Raw genomic sequence first — 20654 nt, 5'->3', positions numbered from 1 at the left:
ACCTGGGAGTGATTATGTCGGAGGATCTCACCTTCAAGGACCATAACATTGTATCAATCGCATCTGCTAGGAAAATGACAGGATGGATAATGAGAACCTTCAAAACTAGGGAGGCCAAGCCCATGATGACACTCTTCAGGTCACTTGTTCTATCTAGGCTGGAATATTGCTGCACTCTAACAGCACCTTTCAAGGCAGGTGAAATTGCCGACCTAGAAAATGTACAGAGAACTTTCACGGCGCGCATAACGGAGATAAAACACCTCAATTACTGGGAGCGCTTGAGGTTTCTAAACCTGTATTCCCTGGAACGCAGGAGGGAGAGATACATGATTATATACACCTGGAAAATCCTAGAGGGACTAGTACCGAACTTGCACACGAAAATCACTCACTACGAAAGCAAAAGACTTGGCAGACGATGCACCATCCCCCCAATGAAAAGCAGGGGTGTCACTAGCACGTTAAGAGACCATACAATAAGTGTCAGGGGCCCGAGACTGTTCAACTGCCTCCCAGCACACATAAGGGGGATTACCAACAGACCCCTGGCAGTCTTCAAGCTGGCACTGGACAAGCACCTAAAGTCAGTTCCTGATCAGCCGGGCTGTGGCTCGTACGTTGGTTTGCGTGCAGCCAGCAGCAACAGCCTGGTTGATCAGGCGCTGATCCACCAGGAGGCCTGGTCACGGACCGGGCCGCGGGGGCGTTGACCCCCGAAACTCTCTCCAGGTAAACTCTAGGCTGGAATATTGCTGTACCCTGGAGTATACCTGGCAGTATACCCTAGTGGCACCTTTCAAGGCAGGTGAAATTGCCGACCTGTGAGCCTTCACGGCACACAAGTACAATAAAACACCTAAATTACTGGGAATGGTTGAAGGTCCTTGACTTGTATTCCCTGGAATGCAGGTGGGAAAGACGCATGATAATATACACCTGGAAAATCCTAGAGGGATTAGTACCAAATTTGCACATGAAAACCACTCCCTAGGAAAGCAAAAGACTCGGCAGGTGGTGCAACATCCCCCCTGTGAAAAGCAGGGGCGCCACGAGCATGCTAAGAGATAACGCAGTGTCAGGGGCCCAAGACTGTTCAACTGCCTACCAGCATACATAAGGGGGATTACCAGTAGACCCCTGGCTGTCTTCACGAAGGCATTGGGCAGGCACCTTAAATAAGTACCTGGCTGATGAGGCTGTGGCTGTGTAGCCCTTGTGGTTTAGCGCTTCTTTTTTATAATAATAATAATGATCAGGCTGTGAGCCACTGTGAGGCCTGGTCACAGACCGGGCTGCGGCTGTGTTGACCCCCGAAACCCTCTCCAGGTGTACCACTTCAGGTTTATACCCACTATGTTTGAAGTGAGACACGAGTCCTCAGACAAATAGAGAAATTAAAACCTAATAAATCCCCAGGCCTTGATGAACTGTTTGCGAGGGTTTTAAAGGAATGTAAAGAGGAACTTAGCATACCTTTGATTAATCTTTTCAATATATCACTACAAACTGGTATAGTGCCAAACAGGTGGAAAATGGCAAATGTAATACCTAGTTACAAGACAGATGATAGGTCCATAGCTTCGAACCATAAACCATTAAGCCTTACCTCCATAGTTGGAAAATTTATGGAATCAATAACTGCCGAAGCAATTCGTAGCCATCTTGAAAGACAAATTGATCAATGAATCTCAGCACTGTTTTACAAAGGGGCGTTCCTGTCTTACGAATTTACTTACTGAGGTATTTGAGGAGGTAGATCATGGTATTGAATGATATTGTGTATATGGAATTCAGTAAGGCTTTTGATAGAGTTCCACATCAGAGGTTATTGAGGAAACTTAAGGCACACAGAATAGGAGAATTTTTTTCCTGGGTAGAGGCATGGTTCACAAATAGGCAGCAGAGGGTTTGCATAAATGGGGAAAAATCAGAATAGGGACACGTTACAAGCGGTGTTCCACAGGAGTCAGTGTTTGGCCCTTTGTTGTTCACAATTTACATATATGACAGATGAGGGAATAAATAGCGACAAGCAAATTTGCTGATGACACCAAAATAGGCCGTCCAATTCATTCTAATGAGGACATTAGAGCACTCCAGGATGATTTGAAAAAAACTGATGCAGTGGCAGATGCAGTTTAATATAGACAAATGTAAAGTTCTAAATGTTGGACAGGAAAATAACCATGCCACATATAAACTAAATGTAGATCTTAATATTACAGATTGCGAAAAGGATTTAGGAGTTCAGGTTAGCAGTAATCTGAAACCAAGACAACAGTGCGTGTTTTCAATAAAGCTAACAAAATCCTGACTTCATATCAAGAAGTATAAATAATACAAGTCCTGAAGGTTGTTCAAATCTATATATCTCTGATTAGTCCTCATTTAGATTATGCTGCACAGTTCTGGTCATCGTATTCCAGAATGGATATAAATGCACTGGAAAACGTAGAAAGGAGGATGAAAAAGTTGATCCCATGTATCAGAAATCTTCCTTATGAGGATAGACTGAGGGCCCTGAATCTGCACTCTAGAAAGGCGTTGAATTAGGGAGGATGTGATTGAGGTGTATAAGTGGAAAACAGGAATTAATAAAGGGGATGTAAATAGCGTGCTTAAAATATCTAGCCTAGACAGGACTCGCAGCAATGGCTTTAAGCTGGAAAAATTCAGATTCAGGAAGGATATAGGAAAACACTGGTTTGATAATAGAGTTGTGGATGAGTGGAACAAACTCCCGAGTACCGTCATAGAGGCTGATATATAATGAACACGCTATTATATAACGAACACGCTACGTAACACAAACTTGATAAATACACCTCATAGTAGAAGATTTTTTAGATTTAGCCACCAAAGTAGCTAGTTTATTGTGCACCCCATATCCATCCTGTGGACGGTAGCGCAAGTGCATATGGATACACAAAAGGTCTAGGAACTAGGTCCCAAAGGGTTAACAGGAGCACATAAGGATTTATATCTACATATCTATAATTCACTTATCTGTTACAAGCAAATTTAGGAAATTTGCTTAGTATATCTTGTATCTTATTTCATTAATAAGATATCTTGACATGTCACATAGGTTATTATACGGTCTACCTCTGTATTCCTCAATAAGTGGACAATTAAGCAGTGTTCAAGACAGTGACCGTATGCCAGATCACATTTAGTTTGCTCATCATCTGTCTCTCCCAAACTGCCAGAAGTACTTGTAACTAAGCCTAAGCCTGGCCACTAGAACATCAGTCTGTTCACATCGCAAGTTGCTCCATAAACATGCTTATCTATGTTCATGTTATCATAGTAGGTTACATGAACATAGTAGAATAAATTAAACATGGTGTTTTTTCAGTCTTATGGTGGTGGCCTGGTAGCTAAAGCTCCCGTTTCACACACGGAGGGCCCGGGTTCGATTCCCGGCGGGTGGAAACATTTCGACACGTTTCCTTATACCTGTTGTCCTGTTTACCTAGCAGCAAATAGGTACCTGGGTGTTAGTCGACTGGTGTGGGTCGCATCCTGGGGAACAAGATTGAGGACCCCAATGGAAATAAGTTAGACAATCCTCGATGACGCACTGACTTTCTGGGGTTAACCTGGGTGGGTAACCCTCCGGGGTTAAAAATCCGAACGAAATCTTACCTTATCAGTGTCGGAAAGAATATTATAATCAAGGGGGAGCACTAAACCCGTAGGATTATGCAGCGCCTGTTGGGGGGATGTGGAAGGTATTCAGGCTTAATTCAGGGAACTGGAGCACAGATCCAATTCCCTAGATCAAGAGCCCCTCACCAGCATCAAGGAGCCTTTGAGGGGTCGGAAAGAAACCAAACCATTGTCTAGTACAACACCAAAGAAAATGTGTAAACAGTATTTCTGGGGGTAATTGTAGAAAATTATTCCTTTCGTATGCCTTCACTCAGAGCGTCATTCCTTCTAAAAATGGTGTTTCATGAGAATCAGAACCCCTGCTGATAGCATGTGGAGTTCCCCAAGGTAGTATTCGGGGGCCCTTATTATTCCTATGTTATGTACACGACATGCTTATCCGTGTCAAGTGCAAACTCCTACTGTAATAATAATAATAATAAAAATCTTTATTTACTACAAGTACATGTACATGGTATACAGTCCTAGCTGACAACAATGACATACTACTACATAGAAAGCCACTTGTTATGCTGAGCATCTCGGGCAAATTAGGTCAGTGTCCCAGGATGCGACCCAGATACTAATGCTGGAAAAAAAATCCCCCCCCAGTACCAACAATACCACCAGTCCGATAACATTCTTCTTTGCAAATATACAGGGTCTAAAGCCAGCAACAAACAACAAAATACCTTTCATCCGTGGACTGCTTGCAGAGGCAAAGGCAATGTTCGCGGCTTTCACTGAGACCCACATAAAGGATCACTTGGACAATGAAATATGGATCCCAGGTTACAACCTATACAGATGTGACAGAGTGAACAGGCAAAAGGGGGGGGTTGGCCTGTACATTGCAGAGTCACTTGTTTGCACAGAACTGCTAAATGCCTCAAATGATGTAGTGGAAGTTTTAGCAGTAAAGGTCGAGAACCAAAACCTAGTCATTGTGATAGTCTACAAGCCTCCGGATGCAACATCCCAGCAATTCCAGGAACAGCTGTTAAAAATTGACCACTGTCTGGAAAACCTTCCAGCTCCTGCACCCAACATCTTGCTCCTGGGGGATTTCAACTTAAGGCACCTAAAATGGAGGAATATAGCAAATAATATTGTTGCAGTAATAACACCAGGAGGCAGCTCTGATGAAAACTCACACTCACGCGAGCTTTTAAATCTCTGCACAAAATTCAATTTAAACCAGCAAATAATAGAGCCTACTAGACTGGAGAATACACTAGACCTCATCTTCACTAACAATGATGATCTGATAAGAAATATCACCATATCAAAAACAATATACTCAGATCACAACATAATTGAGGTTCAGTCATGTATGCGCAGAGCCCCAGACCGACATAATGAGATTAGTCACGAGGGAGCATTCACCAAATTCAACTTCAATAACAAAAACATAAAGTGGGACCAAGTAAACCAAGTCCTAACCGATATAAGCTGGGAAGATATACTAAGCAACACAGACCCCAACTTATGCCTAGAACAGATTAACTCGGTAGCACTCGATGTATGCACAAGGCTTATTCCTCTAAGAAAAAGGAGGAGTAGATGTAAAACAGAAAGAGACAGGCGCTCCCTTTACAGGCGACGGAAAAGAATAACAGAGCGGCTAAAAGAGGTCAATATATCTGAAATGCGTAGGGAGACACTGGTCAGAGAAATAGCAAGCATCGAACTTAAGCTAAAAGAATCCTTTAGGAGTCAGGAATCGCGGGAAGAACTAAAAGCCATAAATGAAATCGAAAGAAACCCAAAGTATTTCTTCTCCTATGCCAAATCAAAATCGAGAACAACGTCCAGTATTGGGCCCCTACTTAAACAAGATGGGTCCTACACAGATGACAACAAGGAAATGAGTGAGCTACTCAAGTCCCAATATGACTCAGTTTTTAGCAAGCCGCTAACCAGACTGAGAGTCGAAGATCAAAATGAATTTTTTATGAGAGAGCCACAAAATTTGATTAACACAAGCCTATCCGATGTTATCCTGACGCCAAATGACTTCGAACAGGCGATAAATGACATGCCCATGCACTCTGCCCCAGGGCCAGACTCATGGAACTCTGTGTTCATCAAGAACTGCAAGAAGCCCCTATCACGAGCCTTTTCCATCCTATGGAGAGGGAGCATGGACACGGGGGTCGTCCCACAGTTACTAAAAACAACAGACATAGCCCCACTCCACAAAGGGGGCAGTAAAGCAACAGCAAAGAACTACAGACCAATAGCACTAACATCCCATATCATAAAAATCTTTGAAAGGGTCCTAAGAAGCAAGATCACCACGCATCTAGAAACCCATCAGTTACACAACCCAGGGCAACATGGGTTTAGAACAGGTCGCTCCTGTCTGTCTCAACTATTGGACCACTACGACAAGGTCCTAAATGCACTAGAAGACAAAAAGAATGCAGATGTAATATATACAGACTTTGCAAAAGCCTTCGACAAGTGTGACCATGGCGTAATAGCGCACAAAATGCGTGCTAAAGGAATAACAGGAAAAGTCGGTCGATGGATCTATAATTTCCTCACTAACAGAACACAGAGAGTAGTCGTCAACAGAGTAAAGTCCGAGGCAGCTACGGTGAAAAGCTCTGTTCCACAAGGCACAGTACTCGCTCCCATCTTGTTCCTCATCCTTATATCCGACATAGACAAGGATGTCAGCCACAGCACCGTGTCTTCCTTTGCAGATGACACCCGAATCTGCATGACAGTGTCTTCCATTGCAGACACTGCAAAGCTCCAGGCAGACATCAACCAAATCTTTCAGTGGGCTGCAGAAAACAATATGAAGTTCAACGATGAGAAATTTCAATTACTCAGATATGGTAAACATGAGGAAATTAAATCTTCATCAGAGTACAAAACAAATTCTGGCCACAAAATAGAGCGAAACACCAACGTCAAAGACCTGGGAGTGATCATGTCGGAGGATCTCACCTTCAAGGACCATAACATTGTATCAATCGCATCTGCTAGAAAAATGACAGGATGGATAATGAGAACCTTCAAAACTAGGGAGGCCAAGCCCATGATGACACTCTTCAGGTCACTTGTTCTATCTAGGCTGGAATATTGCTGCACACTAACAGCACCTTTCAAGGCAGGTGAAATTGCCGACCTAGAAAATGTACAGAGAACTTTCACGGCGCGCATAACGGAGATAAAACACCTCAATTATTGGGAGCGCTTGAGGTTCCTAAACCTGTATTCCCTGGAACGCAGGAGGGAGAGATACATGATTATATACACCTGGAAAATCCTAGAGGGACTAGTACCGAACTTGCACACGAAAATCACCCACTACGAAAGCAAAAGACTTGGCAGACGATGCACCATCCCCCCAATGAAAAGCAGGGGTGTCACTAGCACGTTAAGAGACCATACAATAAGTGTCAGGGGCCCGAGACTGTTCAACTGCCTCCCAGCACACATAAGGGGGATTACCAACAGACCCCTGGCAGTCTTCAAGCTGGCACTGGACAAGCACCTAAAGTCAGTTCCGGATCAGCCGGGCTGTGGTTCGTATGTTGGTTTGCGTGCAGCCAGCAGCAACAGCCTGGTTGATCAGGCTCTGATCCACCAGGAGGCCTGGTCTCAGACCGGGCCGCGGGGGCGTTGACCCCCGGAACTCTCTCCAGGTAAACTCCAGGTCCAGGTACACCAGTCGACTAACACCCAGGTACCCATTTTACTGATGGGGAACATAGACAACAGGTGGAAAGAAACACGCCCAATGTTTCTACTCTGGCTGGGAATCGAACCCAGGCCCTCGCCGTGGAATCGAACCCAGGCCCTCGCCGTGTGAAGCGAGAGCGTTAACCACCAGAGCCACCAGGCAGTGCTCTGTTAGTGTCAGGTAAAGAGCCACAAGATATAGCTCATGTAATAACACCGGAACTGGAGTCCTGCAGCAAATGGTTAGTAGACTACACACTGTCGTTACACCTCGGGAAAACGGAAGCCATATTTTTTTGGCACGAAACAAACTGAGAAGGGTAAATAATTTTAATGGCTGGTGTAATGGGGACCCCATCACTTTAGTTTCTTCGGTAAAATATCTAGGAATCCCCTTTGACCCATGCATTTCGGGAGAAATGATAGGGAAGAGTTTAGTAAAGAAAGTGAATGACGAACTGAAGTTACTCTACAGACGCAGTGTCTACCTACCGAGGCTCGCAGGACCCTATGTCTAGCCCTTATACAATGTCATATGGACTACACTTGCTCTTCATGGTACTCTGCCTTGACAAAAAACTGATAGACTACAAATCACACAGAACAAATTGGTAAGGTTCATCTTGGACCTGGGTCCAAGAGAGTGTATAGACCAGGATGACATACAATAATTAGATACGCTGAATGTTGAAGACAGAGTAAAACAACTAAAGTTAAATTAAGTTTATAAAATTGCTCACAGTGTCCAGAATATCTTGCTGCCAATTTTGTCAAGGCTGAGAACCAGAGCAATCATAGTACTATGGGGAGAGCACAACTTTGTAGTACCCACAGTCAGTAGCCAGGCTTCAAACACCTTTTACTGTACAACAATAAAGGAATGGAACAGACTGCCTGCACATGTCAAAACCAGTCATAGCACGAGCCAATTCAAGATGAGAGCCAAAAGGTGCCTAATGAATAGGGACAGAAAGGGAGGAGAATTTTTTTTTTTTTTTTAGCAAACACACATGTAAATATAAATAACTCATTTTACCTTACCCCTAGTATATATCCTTTATGGTATAATAATAAGATATTACCTCCTTTATATAGTATAATAATAAAGTATTAAAAGGACCCCAATGGAAATAAGTGACTGACTTTTTTGGGTTATCCCAGGTTCTCTACATATGCTGCTATGTATGATAATCTGTGTAACTATTTGTGTATACCTGAATAAACTTACTAATGGATGTGTTGCTCTTTATTTATTCTACTGTACCAAAGTGGAACCAACTTACTTAACTTGTACACAATGTAAGGTCTTTATATTATGGTATAAGCATCACAAACGTGGAAATGAACGTGTATGAACCATACCCAGACGCGTCCGTCTGCTTGTTTACATACTCTGTCTCTGTTCTCTTTCATTTACCCGTTTTCTCTTTCGTTTATTCGTTGCATCTCGTTTACTCACATCTCACCCTACATTAAGACTACAAATATTTTAAGTAATAAGTGTGCTGTATATGCATTTTATCGCTCTGGTGTGCTTTAAATGTCGTAGCATATTACATGTGGGTGGGGTGGCACCTACCTAACACGCCTAACACAATAAACACTACTCATCTCTCACCCTACATGAAGACTACAGATATTTTAAGGCAAGTAATGAGTGTATTGTGTGTGTATTTTACGTTTTTGTTTAAATGCCTACTTCTATTGCTAACTTACCCCTCAAGGGAGATTCTTGGATGTTGGTGAGGGGCTCTTGATATAGGGAATTGGATCTGTGCGCCAGTTTCCTGAATTGAATCTGAATAAAAACCATTCCACCCTCCCACCCACCCACAGGCGCTGTCTAATCCCTACGGGCTTAGCCCTCCCCATAATAATAATGCTAATTTAATATATGTTAGTGTAAACGTATACATTTATATGCATGTATAAGTGGAAAATTGTGGACAGTGGAGTCAGAGTGCACATATTGTGGATTCCATCTCACATTGGTCTTCGGATGCAGGATAGAAATGATAAACTGGCTAAGCTGTACGCTTTCAAAGAGGGGGTAGATTACAATCTTGGCTTGTCAGGTAGTAGGTGTGTGTACTCACCTAATTGTACTCACCTAATTGTGGTTGCAGGGGTCGAGACTCGGCTCCTGGCCCCGCCTCTTCACTGATCGCTACTGGGTCCTCTCCCTGAGCTTTGTCATACCTCTTCTTAAAACTATGTATGGTTCCTGCCTCCACTACTTCACTTGCCTGGCTATTCCACTTCCTGACGACTCTATGACTGAAGAAATACTTCCTAACGTCCTTGTGACTCGTCTGAGTCTTCAGCTTCCAGTTGTGACCCCTTGTCCCTGTGTCCCCTCTCTGGAACATCCTATCTCTGACCACCTTGTCTATTCCCCGCAGTATCTTGTATGTCATTATCATGTCTGCCCTTCTGTCCTCCAGTGTCGTCAGTCCGATTTCCCTCAACTTTTCCTCGTACGACATTCCCCTGAGCTCTGGGACTAGCCTTGTTGCAAACCTTTGTACTTTCTCTAACTTCTTGACGTGCTTGACCAGGTGTGGGTTCCAGACTGGTGCTGCATACTCCAGTATGGGCCTAACATACACAGTGTACAGTGTCTTGAACGATTCCTTATTAAGGTATCGGAACACTATTCTCAGGTTTGCCAGGCGCCCGTATGCTGCAGCAGTTATTTGGTTGATGTGTGCCTCCGGTGATGTGCTCGGTGTTATGGTCACCCCAAGGTCTTTCTCCCTAAGTGAGGTCTGTAGTCTTTGTCCACCTAGCCTATACTCTGTCTGCAGTCTTCTTTGCCCCTCCCCAATCTTCATGACTATGCTTTTGGCAGGGTTGAATTCGAGAAGCCAGTTTCTGGACCACATGTCCAGCCTGTCCAGGTCTCTTTGCAGTTCTGCCTCATCCTCATCCGATTTAATTCTTCTCATCAACTTCACATCATCTGCGAATAGGGACACTTCAGAGTCTATTCCTTCCATCGTGTCGTTCGCATATATCAAAAATAGCACTGGTCCTAGAACTGACTCCTGTGGGACCCCGCTCGTCACAGGCACCCATTGTGAAACCTCTTCATGTACCATGACTCGTTGCCTCCCTGTCAGGTATTCCCTGATCCATTGCAGTGCCCTCCCTGTTATATGTGCCTGATCCTCCAGCTTCTGCACTAATTTCTTGTGGGGAACTGTGTCAAAGGCCTTCCTGCAGTCTAGGAAAACGTAATCAACCCACCCCTCTCTCTCGTGTCTTACTTCTGTTACCTTATCATAAAACTCCAGAAGGTTTGTGACACAGGATTTGCCTTCCATGAACCCATGCTGGTTTTCATTTATAATCTTGTTCCGTTCCAGGTGTTCCACCACTCTCCTTCTGATGATCTTCTCCATGACTTTGCACACAGAGACACAGGTCTGTAGTTTAGTGCCTCATTTCTGTTTCCTTTCTTAAATATGGGGACTACATTTGCTGTCTTCCATTTCTCATGTAGTTGCCCAGTTTCAAGGGATGTGTTGAAGCTTGTGGTTAGGGGTACACACAGCATCTCTGCTCCTTCTCTAAGGACCCATGGGGAGATGTTTCCGGTCCCATCGCCTTTGAGGTATCAAGGTCACTTAGCAGCTTCTGCACTTCCTCCTCGGCTGTTCGTATGTCATCCAACACTTGTTGGTATATTCCCTCTTGATGTTCCCTTCTGTGCTGTCCTCCCAGAGCCCTTCCTGTCTCTACTGTAAAAACTTCCTTAAATCTCCTGTTTAGCTCCTCACATACCTCCTGATCATTTCTTGCGAGTTCTCCACCTTCTGTCCTCAGTCTGATCACCTGGTCTTTGACTGTTGTCTTCCTCCTGATGTGGCTATACAACAGTTTCGGGTCAGTCTTGATTTTCGATGCTATGTTATTTTCATACTGTCGCTGGGCCTCCCTCCTTACCTGTGCATACTCGTTCCTGGCTCTGCGACTGATCTCCCTATTTTCATGTGTTCTCTGCCTTGTGTACTTTTTCCATTCTCTATTGCACTTTGTTTTTGCCTCCTTACACCGTCGGGTAAACCAGGGGCTCGTTCTGGTCTTTCCATTGTTTCTGTTGCCCTTGGGAATAAACCTTTCCACTGCCTCCTTGCATTTTGTTGTTACATATTCCATCATTTCATTTCCTGCCAGTTCTCTGTCCCACGGAACCTCCTGCAGGAAGTTCCTCAACCCTATGTAGTCCCCTCTTTTATAGTCAGGCTTTTCCCATTCAATTCCTGTTACTCTCTCCAACTCTACTATGTACGTATTCAAAGCACAGAACCATGTGGTCACTAGCTCCTAGGGGACTCTCATATGTGATGTCCTCAACGTCTGAACTGCCCAGGGTGAACACAAGGTCCAGTCTTGCTGGTTCATCCTCCCCTCTCACTCTGGTAGTGTCCTTAACATGTTGGTGCATGAGGTTTTCCAGCACCACATCCAACACCTTGGCTCTCCATGTTCGGGACCCCCATGTGGTTCCAGGCTTTCCCAGTCAATCTCCCTGTGGTTGAAATCCCCCATAACCAGCAACTTTGCTCTGCTGGAGTGAGCCCTTCTTGCCACCTCAGCAAGTGTGTCCACCATTGCTCTGTTGCTCTCTTCATATTCCTCTCTTGGCCTCCTGCAGTTCTGTGGTGGATTATACATCACTGCAATGACCACCTTGTGCTCCCCAGACTCTGTGTGTACTGACCTATTTGTACTCACCTATTTGTGGTTGCAGGGGTCGAGTCATAGCTCCTAGCCCTGCCTCTTCACTGATTGCTACTAGGTCCTCTCTCTCCCTGCTCCATGAGCTTTATCATACCTCGCCTTAAAACTATGTATGGTTCCCGCCTCCACTACTTCACTTTCTAGGCTATTCCACGGCTTGACTACTCTATGACTGAAGAAATACTTCCTAACATCCCTTTGATTCATCTGATTCTTCAACTTCCAATTGTGACCTCTTGTGTCTGTGTCCCATCTCTGGAACATCCCGTCTTTGTCCACTTCGTCTATTCCGCGCAGTATTTTATATGTCGTTATCATGTCTCCCCTGACCCTCCTGGCCTCTAGTGTCGTCAGGCCGATTTCCCTCAACCTTTCTTCGTAGGACAATCCCCGTAGCTCTGGGACTAGTCTTGTTGCAAACCTTTGCACTTTCTCTAATTTCTTGATGTGCTTGACTAGGTGTGGATTCCAAACTGGTGCTGCATACTCCAGTATGGGCCTGACGTAAATGGTATACAGAGTCTTGAGCGACTCCTTACTGAGGTATCGGAACGCTATCCGTAGGTTTGCCAAGCGCCCGTATGCTGCAGCAGTTATCTGATTGATGTGCGCCTCAGGAGATATGCTCGGTGTTATACTCACCCCCAGATCTTTTTCCTTGAGTGAGGTTTGCAGACTTTGGCCATCTAAACTATATTGTGTCTGCGGTCTTCTTTGCCCTTCCCCAATCTTCATGACTTTGCATTTGGCGGGGTTAAACTCAAGGAGCCAGTTGCTGGACCAGGCTTGTAGCCTGTCCAGGTCTCTTTGTAGTCCTGCCTGATCCTCATCCGATTTGATTCTTCTCATTAACTTCACATCATCCGCAAACAAGGACACTTCTGAGTCTATCCCTTCCGTTTTGTCATTCACATATACCAAGAACAGCACAGGTCCTAGGACTGACCCCTGTGGAACCCCACTTGTCACAGGCACCCACTTTGACACCTCATCACGTACCATGACTCGTTGTTGCCTCCCTGTAAGGTATTCTGTTATCCATTGCAGTGCCTTTCCTCTTATGTGTGCCTGATCCTCTAGCTTTTGCAGTAACCTCTTGTGAGGAACTGTGTCGAAGGCCTTCTTGCAGTCCAAAAAAATACAGTCGATCCACCCCTCTCTCTCGTCTTACTTCTGTCACCTTGTCATAAAACTCTAATAGGTTTGTGACACAGGATTTTCTCCATGACCTTGCATACTATACACGTTAGTGATACAGGTCTGTAGTTTAGTGCCTCATGTCTGTCTCCCTTTTTAAAAATTGGGACTACATTTGCCATCTTCCATACCTCGGGGAGTTGCCCAGTTACAAATGATGTGTTGAAGATCTTCGTTAATGGTACACACAATGTCTCTGCTCCCTCTTTAAGGACCCACGGAGAGATGTTGTCTGGTCCCACCGCCTTTGATGTGTCAAGTTCGCATAGCAGCTTCTTCACCTCCTCCTTGGTTATATGTACCTCATCCAGCACTTGCTGGTGCACCCCCCTGCTCTGATTTCCTGGAGTCCTACTGGTTTCCACTGTAAATACTTCTTTAAATCTTGTGTTGAGCTCCTGACATACCTCCCGGTCGTTTCTTGTGAATTCCCCATCACCCTTCCTCAGTCTGATTACCTGGTCCTTGACTGTTGTTTTCCTCCTGATGTGGCTGTACAACAGCTTCGGGTCAGTCTCGACTTTCGATGCTATGTCATTTTCGTATTGCCGCTGAGCCTCCCTTCTTATCTGTGCATATTCGTTTCTGGCTCTTCAGCTAATCTCTTTATTTTCCTGAGTTCTGTCTTCTGTACCTTTTCCATTCTCTAGTACACCTAGTTTTTGCCTCCCTACACCTTTGGGTGAACCAAGGACTCATTCTGTTCTTCCCATTATTTCTATTTCCCTTGGGAACAAACCTCTCCTCTGCCTCCTTGCATTTTGTTGCCACATAGTCCATCATTTCTTGTACTGGTTTTCCTGTCAGTTCCCTCTCCCACTGAATGTCTTGAAAGAAGTTCCTCAAGCCTGAGTAGTTCCCCCTTTTGTAGTTTGGTTTTTCCCACCCTATTCCTGCTGCTCTCTCCACTTGGAGCTCAACTATGTAGTCGAAGCACAGAACCACATGATCACTAGCTCCCAGGGGCCTTTCATACATGATATCCTCGATGTCAGAACTACTCAAGGTGAATACAAGGTCCAGTCTTGCTGGTTCATCCTCTCCTCTCTCTCTGGTAGTGTCTCTAACATGTTGATGCATGAGGTTTTCCAGTACCACATCCATCATCTTGGCTCTCCATGTTTCGGGACCCCCATGGGGCTCCAGGTTTTCCCAATCTCCTTGTGATTGAAATCACCCATAACTAGTAACTTTGCTCCCCCCATGTGTGCTCTCCTGGCCACCTTGGCTAGTGTGTCGACCATTGCTCTGTTGCTCTCATCGTATTCTTCTCTTGGCCTCCTGCAGTTCTGTGGTGGGTTGTACATTACTGCAATTATCACCTTATGTCCCTCAGACTGGATTGTTCCTACTAAGTAGTCCCTTTTGCCCGTGCCATCCATTCCTTCCATTTTCTCAAACCCCCACTGGTTTTTAATGAGCAGTGCAACTCCTCCTCCCCCTCTCCTCCCTCTGTCTTTCCTGAGGATTTGATATCCGGATGGAAAGATTGAATCTCTTATTATTCTGGTGAGTTTTGTTTCTGTGAGTGCTATTATGTCTGGGGATGTCTTCTTGATTCTTTTGTGCCACTCCTCATACTTATTTGTTATTCCATCTGCATTTGTATACCACACCTTCAACTTCTTTTCTAAGATTGTGGTCTGGGAGGTGTATTGGGGTTGGGGAAGTGGGAGACCTGATAAGGAACTATGGGTGGTTGCTGTGGGGGTGGAGTTTGTAATGCAGTGGGTGGGGGCATTGGATGTGGCATGGGTGTTTTGGTTTAGAGTGTTTGGTTGCACTGGGGTTGACCTGGTTGAGAGACTTCTATAGGAAGTTGTGTGTGTGTGTGTGTGTGTGTGTGTGTGTGTGTGTGTGTGTGTGTGTGTGTCTGTGTGTGTGTGTGTCTGTGTGTGTGTGTCTGTGTGTGTGTGTCTGTGTGTGTGTGTCTGTGTGTGTGTGTCTGTGTGTGTGTGTCTGTGTGTGTGTGTCTGTGTGTGTGTGTCTGTGTGTGTGTGTCTGTGTGTGTGTGTCTGTGTGTGTGTCTGTGTGTGTGTGTGTGTGTGTGTGTGTCTGTGTGTGTGTGTCTGTGTGTGTGTGTCTGTGTGTGTGTGTCTGTGTGTGTGTGTCTGTGTGTGTGTGTCTGTGTGTGTGTGTCTGTGTGTGTGTGTCTGTGTGTGTGTCTGTGTGTGTGTGTCTGTGTGTGTGTGTCTGTGTGTGTGTGTCTGTGTGTGTGTGTCTGTGTGTGTGTGTCTGTGTGTGTGTGTCTGTGTGTGTGTGTCTGTGTGTGTGTGTCTGTGTGTGTGTGTCTGTGTGTGTGTGTCTGTGTGTGTGTGTGTGTCTGTGTGTGTGTGTCTGTCTGTGTGTGTGTGTGTCTGCATGTGTGTCTGCGTGTGTGTCTGTCCCAACAATTAATATTTGCACCAATAAACTCATTACAGTTGTGGCCGGGTGTGGACGCGTGAATTGCTCATTACTCTATACATAATTTGTTCACAACTGTAGCCATGTATAAACTTAAGTAAACTTACTTACAGGATTCATTACCTTTGTACCAAGTTCATCTGTCAAAACTTTGGGGCCCAGTCCCTGGACCCATTATGTACCTCTGTAATCTGTAAATACCTTTGTAACTTATGACTGTGACCAGATCTACCTGGAGTTCATTACCTTTCTGCCTTGCTCAGCTATCAAAACTTTGGGGCCCAGTCCCTGGACCCATTATGTACCTCTGTTTAATATGTTTATTATGCACCCCATACCCACAGGATGGGTATGGGGTGCATAATAAACATATTAAACTAAGTGGGAAAAAATGGCGTTCTGCTTTCTGGCGATAGCCTGGAACCTAACCAGCCATGTAAGTAGGGCCGTACTGTATTGGACCTTCCCTTCCATTCCCTTACTTGGATCAAATCTGAATACCTTCCATTTTTCCAGGCACTGTATGACCACTTCTGGTTTGGTGCTCCCCATGAATAAAATAATGTTGAAATTAAAGTAGACAAGCACTATACTAAGTTTAATGCTGGAATAATGAGTTTCTGTTAGGCATTTTGTAGGGTTCAGTTCTGTATCAGTTTTGACAGTGATTCATTCGTGTGTAGTCCTAATTTTATAATTACAGTATGTATTTTCATTTCTCTTACAAAGTAACATCTGAATTTTTTGTAGGCAGGACAGCAGCAGATCCCAGATAAAAGATGGAGACAGACGGTGCAAAATGTATGTGTGAAAGGAGTTATGTGGAGGTGGAGGGAAAGATGTTCAATGATGCTATCCATGGTTCAATCTCCATACATCCTTTGTGTGTCCAGATAATTGACACTCCACAGTTTCAGCGACTCAGGTAATGTGCATGATGAGGTGGTAGAGGCATGTTAGTGCTGCATTTACATTCTAGAGTCGAGTACTGTAAAAAAAAAAAAAAACATACTATGTCATGTTGAGTACTGTCCTTGTACTTTACTTGCCTGCATGTGTTTATAGGGATTGAGTTCTAGTTTTTAGCTGTCTCCAAAGCCTCATTGACTTAAAAAAAAACCACCCGTGGTATGGTTTGTTTGCGATTTCGTGACTCATTGACTTATATTTACACTGGAACCCCTGTACGGAATTAACCTCTAGCTCATCCCCTGGTGCATTTCACTTGCTTACAACACTCACTCTGAAAAAGTCTTCTTACATCTTTAACTATTTTTAGTTTTTAAGCTTCTATGTGTGTTTTGTTTCTAGCCCTACTCCTTTTAATTTCTACATCCATGTTAATAACACGGAGTATCTTAAACATTGTGACCATGGCATCAGCTGCTCCTCACTTCTAGGTTGTCAGTTCTCTACACCTGTTTCCAGTTGTAGAGTAGCCTAACTGCAAATCTTGGACCCTCTTTATGTTTTAGTTGGTATGAAATCCATGCTGTTACATACTTAAGTGTCATTCACATGGTCATATTCCACTTTCTTTTTCTACATGTACAGTATTTGCGCCCAATTCTGCAGATGGCCTTTTGTAGGTTACATTAATTCCGTATTTCAGTCTTGTCATCCACATAGCATTTCCCCACTAGGTGATATTCCATCATTCTTCCTTCAGATTTAGCTAGTTGCAATAGAGGTATTGATAGTACAGTACTGTATTATACTGGTTGATCAGACCCTGATTCACCATGTGGCCCAGTCTCAGACTGGGCTGTGGGAGTGATGACCCCTGAAACCCTTTCCAGATATACTTTCTGGGAATTTATTTGAGCCTTTTACAATACTAAAGTTCTTCATGTATTCCATATTACAATGTAATGGTCCAGGCAGGTGCAAGTTTTATTTTTTCCCAACTTAGATTTGGTCATTCACACCCACTTCTATATTAGACAAAAACCTTGTAGTGGATTAATGAATTTCTTTCTCTTTATCTGTGATAAGATAAGATAAAATTTATTTCTTTGTAAAGGTTACAATGTAGAATTACAGTTTAGATTTGCTAAGTACAAAGATAGCCATTATGATGCCAGGGCATTTTGGGCAGACTAATCCTAATAAATAGTAACTAATTAAAACTAGACAAGATAATAGGTACATGGTAACTATACTTAAAACTAGACAAAAAGTAGTGGTTAACTGTTTTACATTCTTATTTAAACTTAATACAAATGTGAGGTAGTATGGTGGAGTAAGGTTCCGTAAAATAATTTTGAAATTGCTCACAAAATCTATTAGTTTATGGTTTTATCCTTGAAATATTCTCAGCTGTTGCTTTTATGACTTAGTCAGGTTCTGCAACTTTCTCTTCCAGTACTATCAAGTTCTGAGCTCATACAGTATTTTGTAACACAATTATGCTTAACAAACAGTGAACATCCAAAGTGTTTTACTTCATTTTTGGCTACTTTTTTCAATGTACTGTGATTACCATTTTGTATCTAATTCTAATTACAGGAGTAGAGTTAAGCTCATTGTGTTTAGTCCTAACCCTTCAAATTTTGTTCTTTGGCTGGTGCATTAAAAAAGCAAATGGTTTTCCCCTTTAGAGTAGCCTTGCTTACTACTGTTCTATTTTTTTATGATGGTCGATTATATCTGATGGTCAATATATCTGAAATGCGCAGGGAGACACTGGTCAGAGAAATAGCAAGCATCGAACTTAAGCTAAAAGAATCCTTTAGGAGTCAGGAATCGCGGGAAGAACTAAAAGCCATAAATGAAATCGAAAGAAACCCAAAGTATTTCTTCTCCTATGCCAAATCAAAATCGAGAACAACGTCCAGTATTGGGCCCCTACTTAAACAAGATGGGTCCTACACAGATGACAGCAAGGAAATGAGTGAGCTACTCAAGTCCCAATATGACTCAGTTTTTAGCAAGCCGCTAACCAGACTGAGAGTCGAAGATCAAAACGAATTTTTTACGAGAGAGCCACAAAATTTGATTAACACAAGCCTATCCGATGTTATCCTGACGCCAAATGACTTCGAAAAGGCGATAAATGACATGCCCAAGCACTCTGCCCCAGGGCCAGACTCATGGAACTCTGTGTTCATCAAGAACTGCAAGAAGCCCCTATCACGAGCCTTTTCCATCCTATGGAGAGGGAGCATGGACACGGGGGTCGTCCCTCAGTTACTAAAAACAACAGACATAGCCCCACTCCACAAAGGGGGCAGTAAAGCAACAGCAAAGAACTACAGACCAATAGCACTAACATCCCATATCATAAAAATCTTTGAAAGGGTCCTAAGAAGCAAGATCACCACCCATCTAGAAACCCATCAGTTACACAACCCAGGGCAACATGGGTTTAGAACAGGTCGCTCCTGTCTGTCTCAACTACTGGATCACTACGACAAGGTCCTAAATGCACTAGAAGACAAAAAGAATGCAGATGTAATATATACAGACTTTGCAAAAGCCTTCGACAAGTGTGACCATGGCGTAATAGCGCACAAAATGCGCGCTAAAGGAATAACAGGAAAAGTCGGTCGATGGATCTATAATTTCCTCACTAACAGAACACAGAGAGTAGTCGTCAACAGAGTAAAGTCCGAGGCAGCTACGGTGAAAAGCTCTGTTCCACAAGGCACAGTACTAGCTCCCATCTTGTTCCTCATCCTCATATCCGACATAGACAAGGATGTCAGCCACAGCACCGTGTCTTCCTTTGCAGATGACACCCGAATCTGCATGACAGTGTCTTCCATTGCAGACACTGCAAGGCTCCAGGCGGACATCAACCAAATCTTTCAGTGGGCTGCAGAAAACAATATGAAGTTCAACGATGAGAAATTTCAATTACTCAGATATGGTAAACATGAGGAAATTAAATCTTCATCAGAGTACAAAACAAATTCTGGCCACAAAATAGAGCGAAGCACCAACGTCAAAGACCTGGGAGTGATTATGTCGGAGGATCTCACCTTCAAGGACCATAACATTGTATCAATCGCATCTGCTAGAAAAATGACAGGATGGATAATGAGAACCTTCAAAACTAGGGAGGCCAAGCCCATGATGACACTCTTCAAGTCACTTGTTCTATCTAGGCTGGAATATTGCTGCACTCTAACAGCACCTTTCAAGGCAGGTGAAATTGCCGACCTAGAAAATGTACAGAGAACTTTCACGGCGCGCATAACGGAGATAAAACACCTCAATTACTGGGAGCGCTTGAGGTTTCTAAACCTGTATCCCCTGGAACGCAGGAGGGAGAGATACATGATTATATACACCTGGAAAATCCTAGAGGGACTAGTACCGAACTTGCACACGAAAATCGTTCACTACGAAAGCAAAAGACTTGGCAGACGATGCACCATCCCCCCAATGAAAAGCAGGGGTGTCACTAGCACGTTAAGAGACCATACAATAAGTGTCAGGGGCCCGAGACTGTTCAACTGCCTCCCAGCACACATAAGGGGGATTACCAACAGACCCCTGGCAGTCTTCAAGCTGGCACTGGACAAGCACCTAAAGTCAGTTCCTGATCAGCCGGGCTGTGGCTCGTACGTTGGTTTGCATGCAGCCAGCAGCAACAGCCTGGTTGATCAGGCGCTGATCCACCAGGAGGCCTGGTCACAGACCGGGCCGCGGGGGCGTTGACCCCCGAAACTCTCTCCAGGTAAACTCCAGGTACTCTGCTTTCAAAGTACGAGATTATTATAATCAAAAACCAAGTACAAAAGCCACTAGGGTCATACAGCACTGGAGTATACTGAAGCTGCAGAAAACAATATGAAGTTCAATGATGAGAAATTTCAATTACTCAGATATGGTAAACATGAGGAAATTAAATCTTCATCAGAGTACAAAACAAATTCTGGCCACAAAATAGAGCGAAACACCAACGTCAAAGACCTGGGAGTGATCATGTCGGAGGATCTCAC

The 20654-nt window shown here is 44.0% G+C and overlaps 1 protein-coding gene and 1 long non-coding RNA gene across 9 annotated transcripts in view; one reads left to right on the top strand and one right to left on the bottom strand.

Moving 5' to 3' along the window:
• LOC138853590 (uncharacterized) overlaps positions 1–20654 on the bottom strand; it is a 210106-nt gene that overhangs the window by 53754 nt on the left and 135698 nt on the right. The window lies entirely within an intron of this gene.
• The window catches only part of LOC128693735 (deoxynucleoside triphosphate triphosphohydrolase SAMHD1), a 143314-nt gene that overhangs the window by 27477 nt on the left and 95183 nt on the right, over positions 1–20654 (top strand). For 6 of the 8 annotated variants that reach the window (XR_011392764.1, XM_070091181.1, XM_070091178.1 and 3 more), the window contains exon 2: positions 16456–16630. Coding sequence is in view for 7 of the 8 variants with exons in the window: in XM_070091181.1 (XP_069947282.1) it covers positions 16485–16630 (146 nt within the window). In the remaining variant the exon portion in view is untranslated. Of the gene's footprint in view, positions 1–8748; positions 9007–10724; positions 10783–16455; positions 16631–20654 lie in introns of those variants that run through there. The other 2 variants (XM_070091180.1, XM_070091179.1) reach the window with 2 other exon arrangements.

The sequence above is a fragment of the Cherax quadricarinatus genome, chromosome 34 (genome assembly GCF_038502225.1).
Source record: "Cherax quadricarinatus isolate ZL_2023a chromosome 34, ASM3850222v1, whole genome shotgun sequence".
Classification (NCBI taxonomy): Eukaryota; Metazoa; Arthropoda; class Malacostraca; order Decapoda; family Parastacidae; genus Cherax; species Cherax quadricarinatus.
The sequence above is the reverse complement of the archived record's forward strand: the minus strand, read 5'-3'. Positions and strand labels throughout refer to the sequence as shown.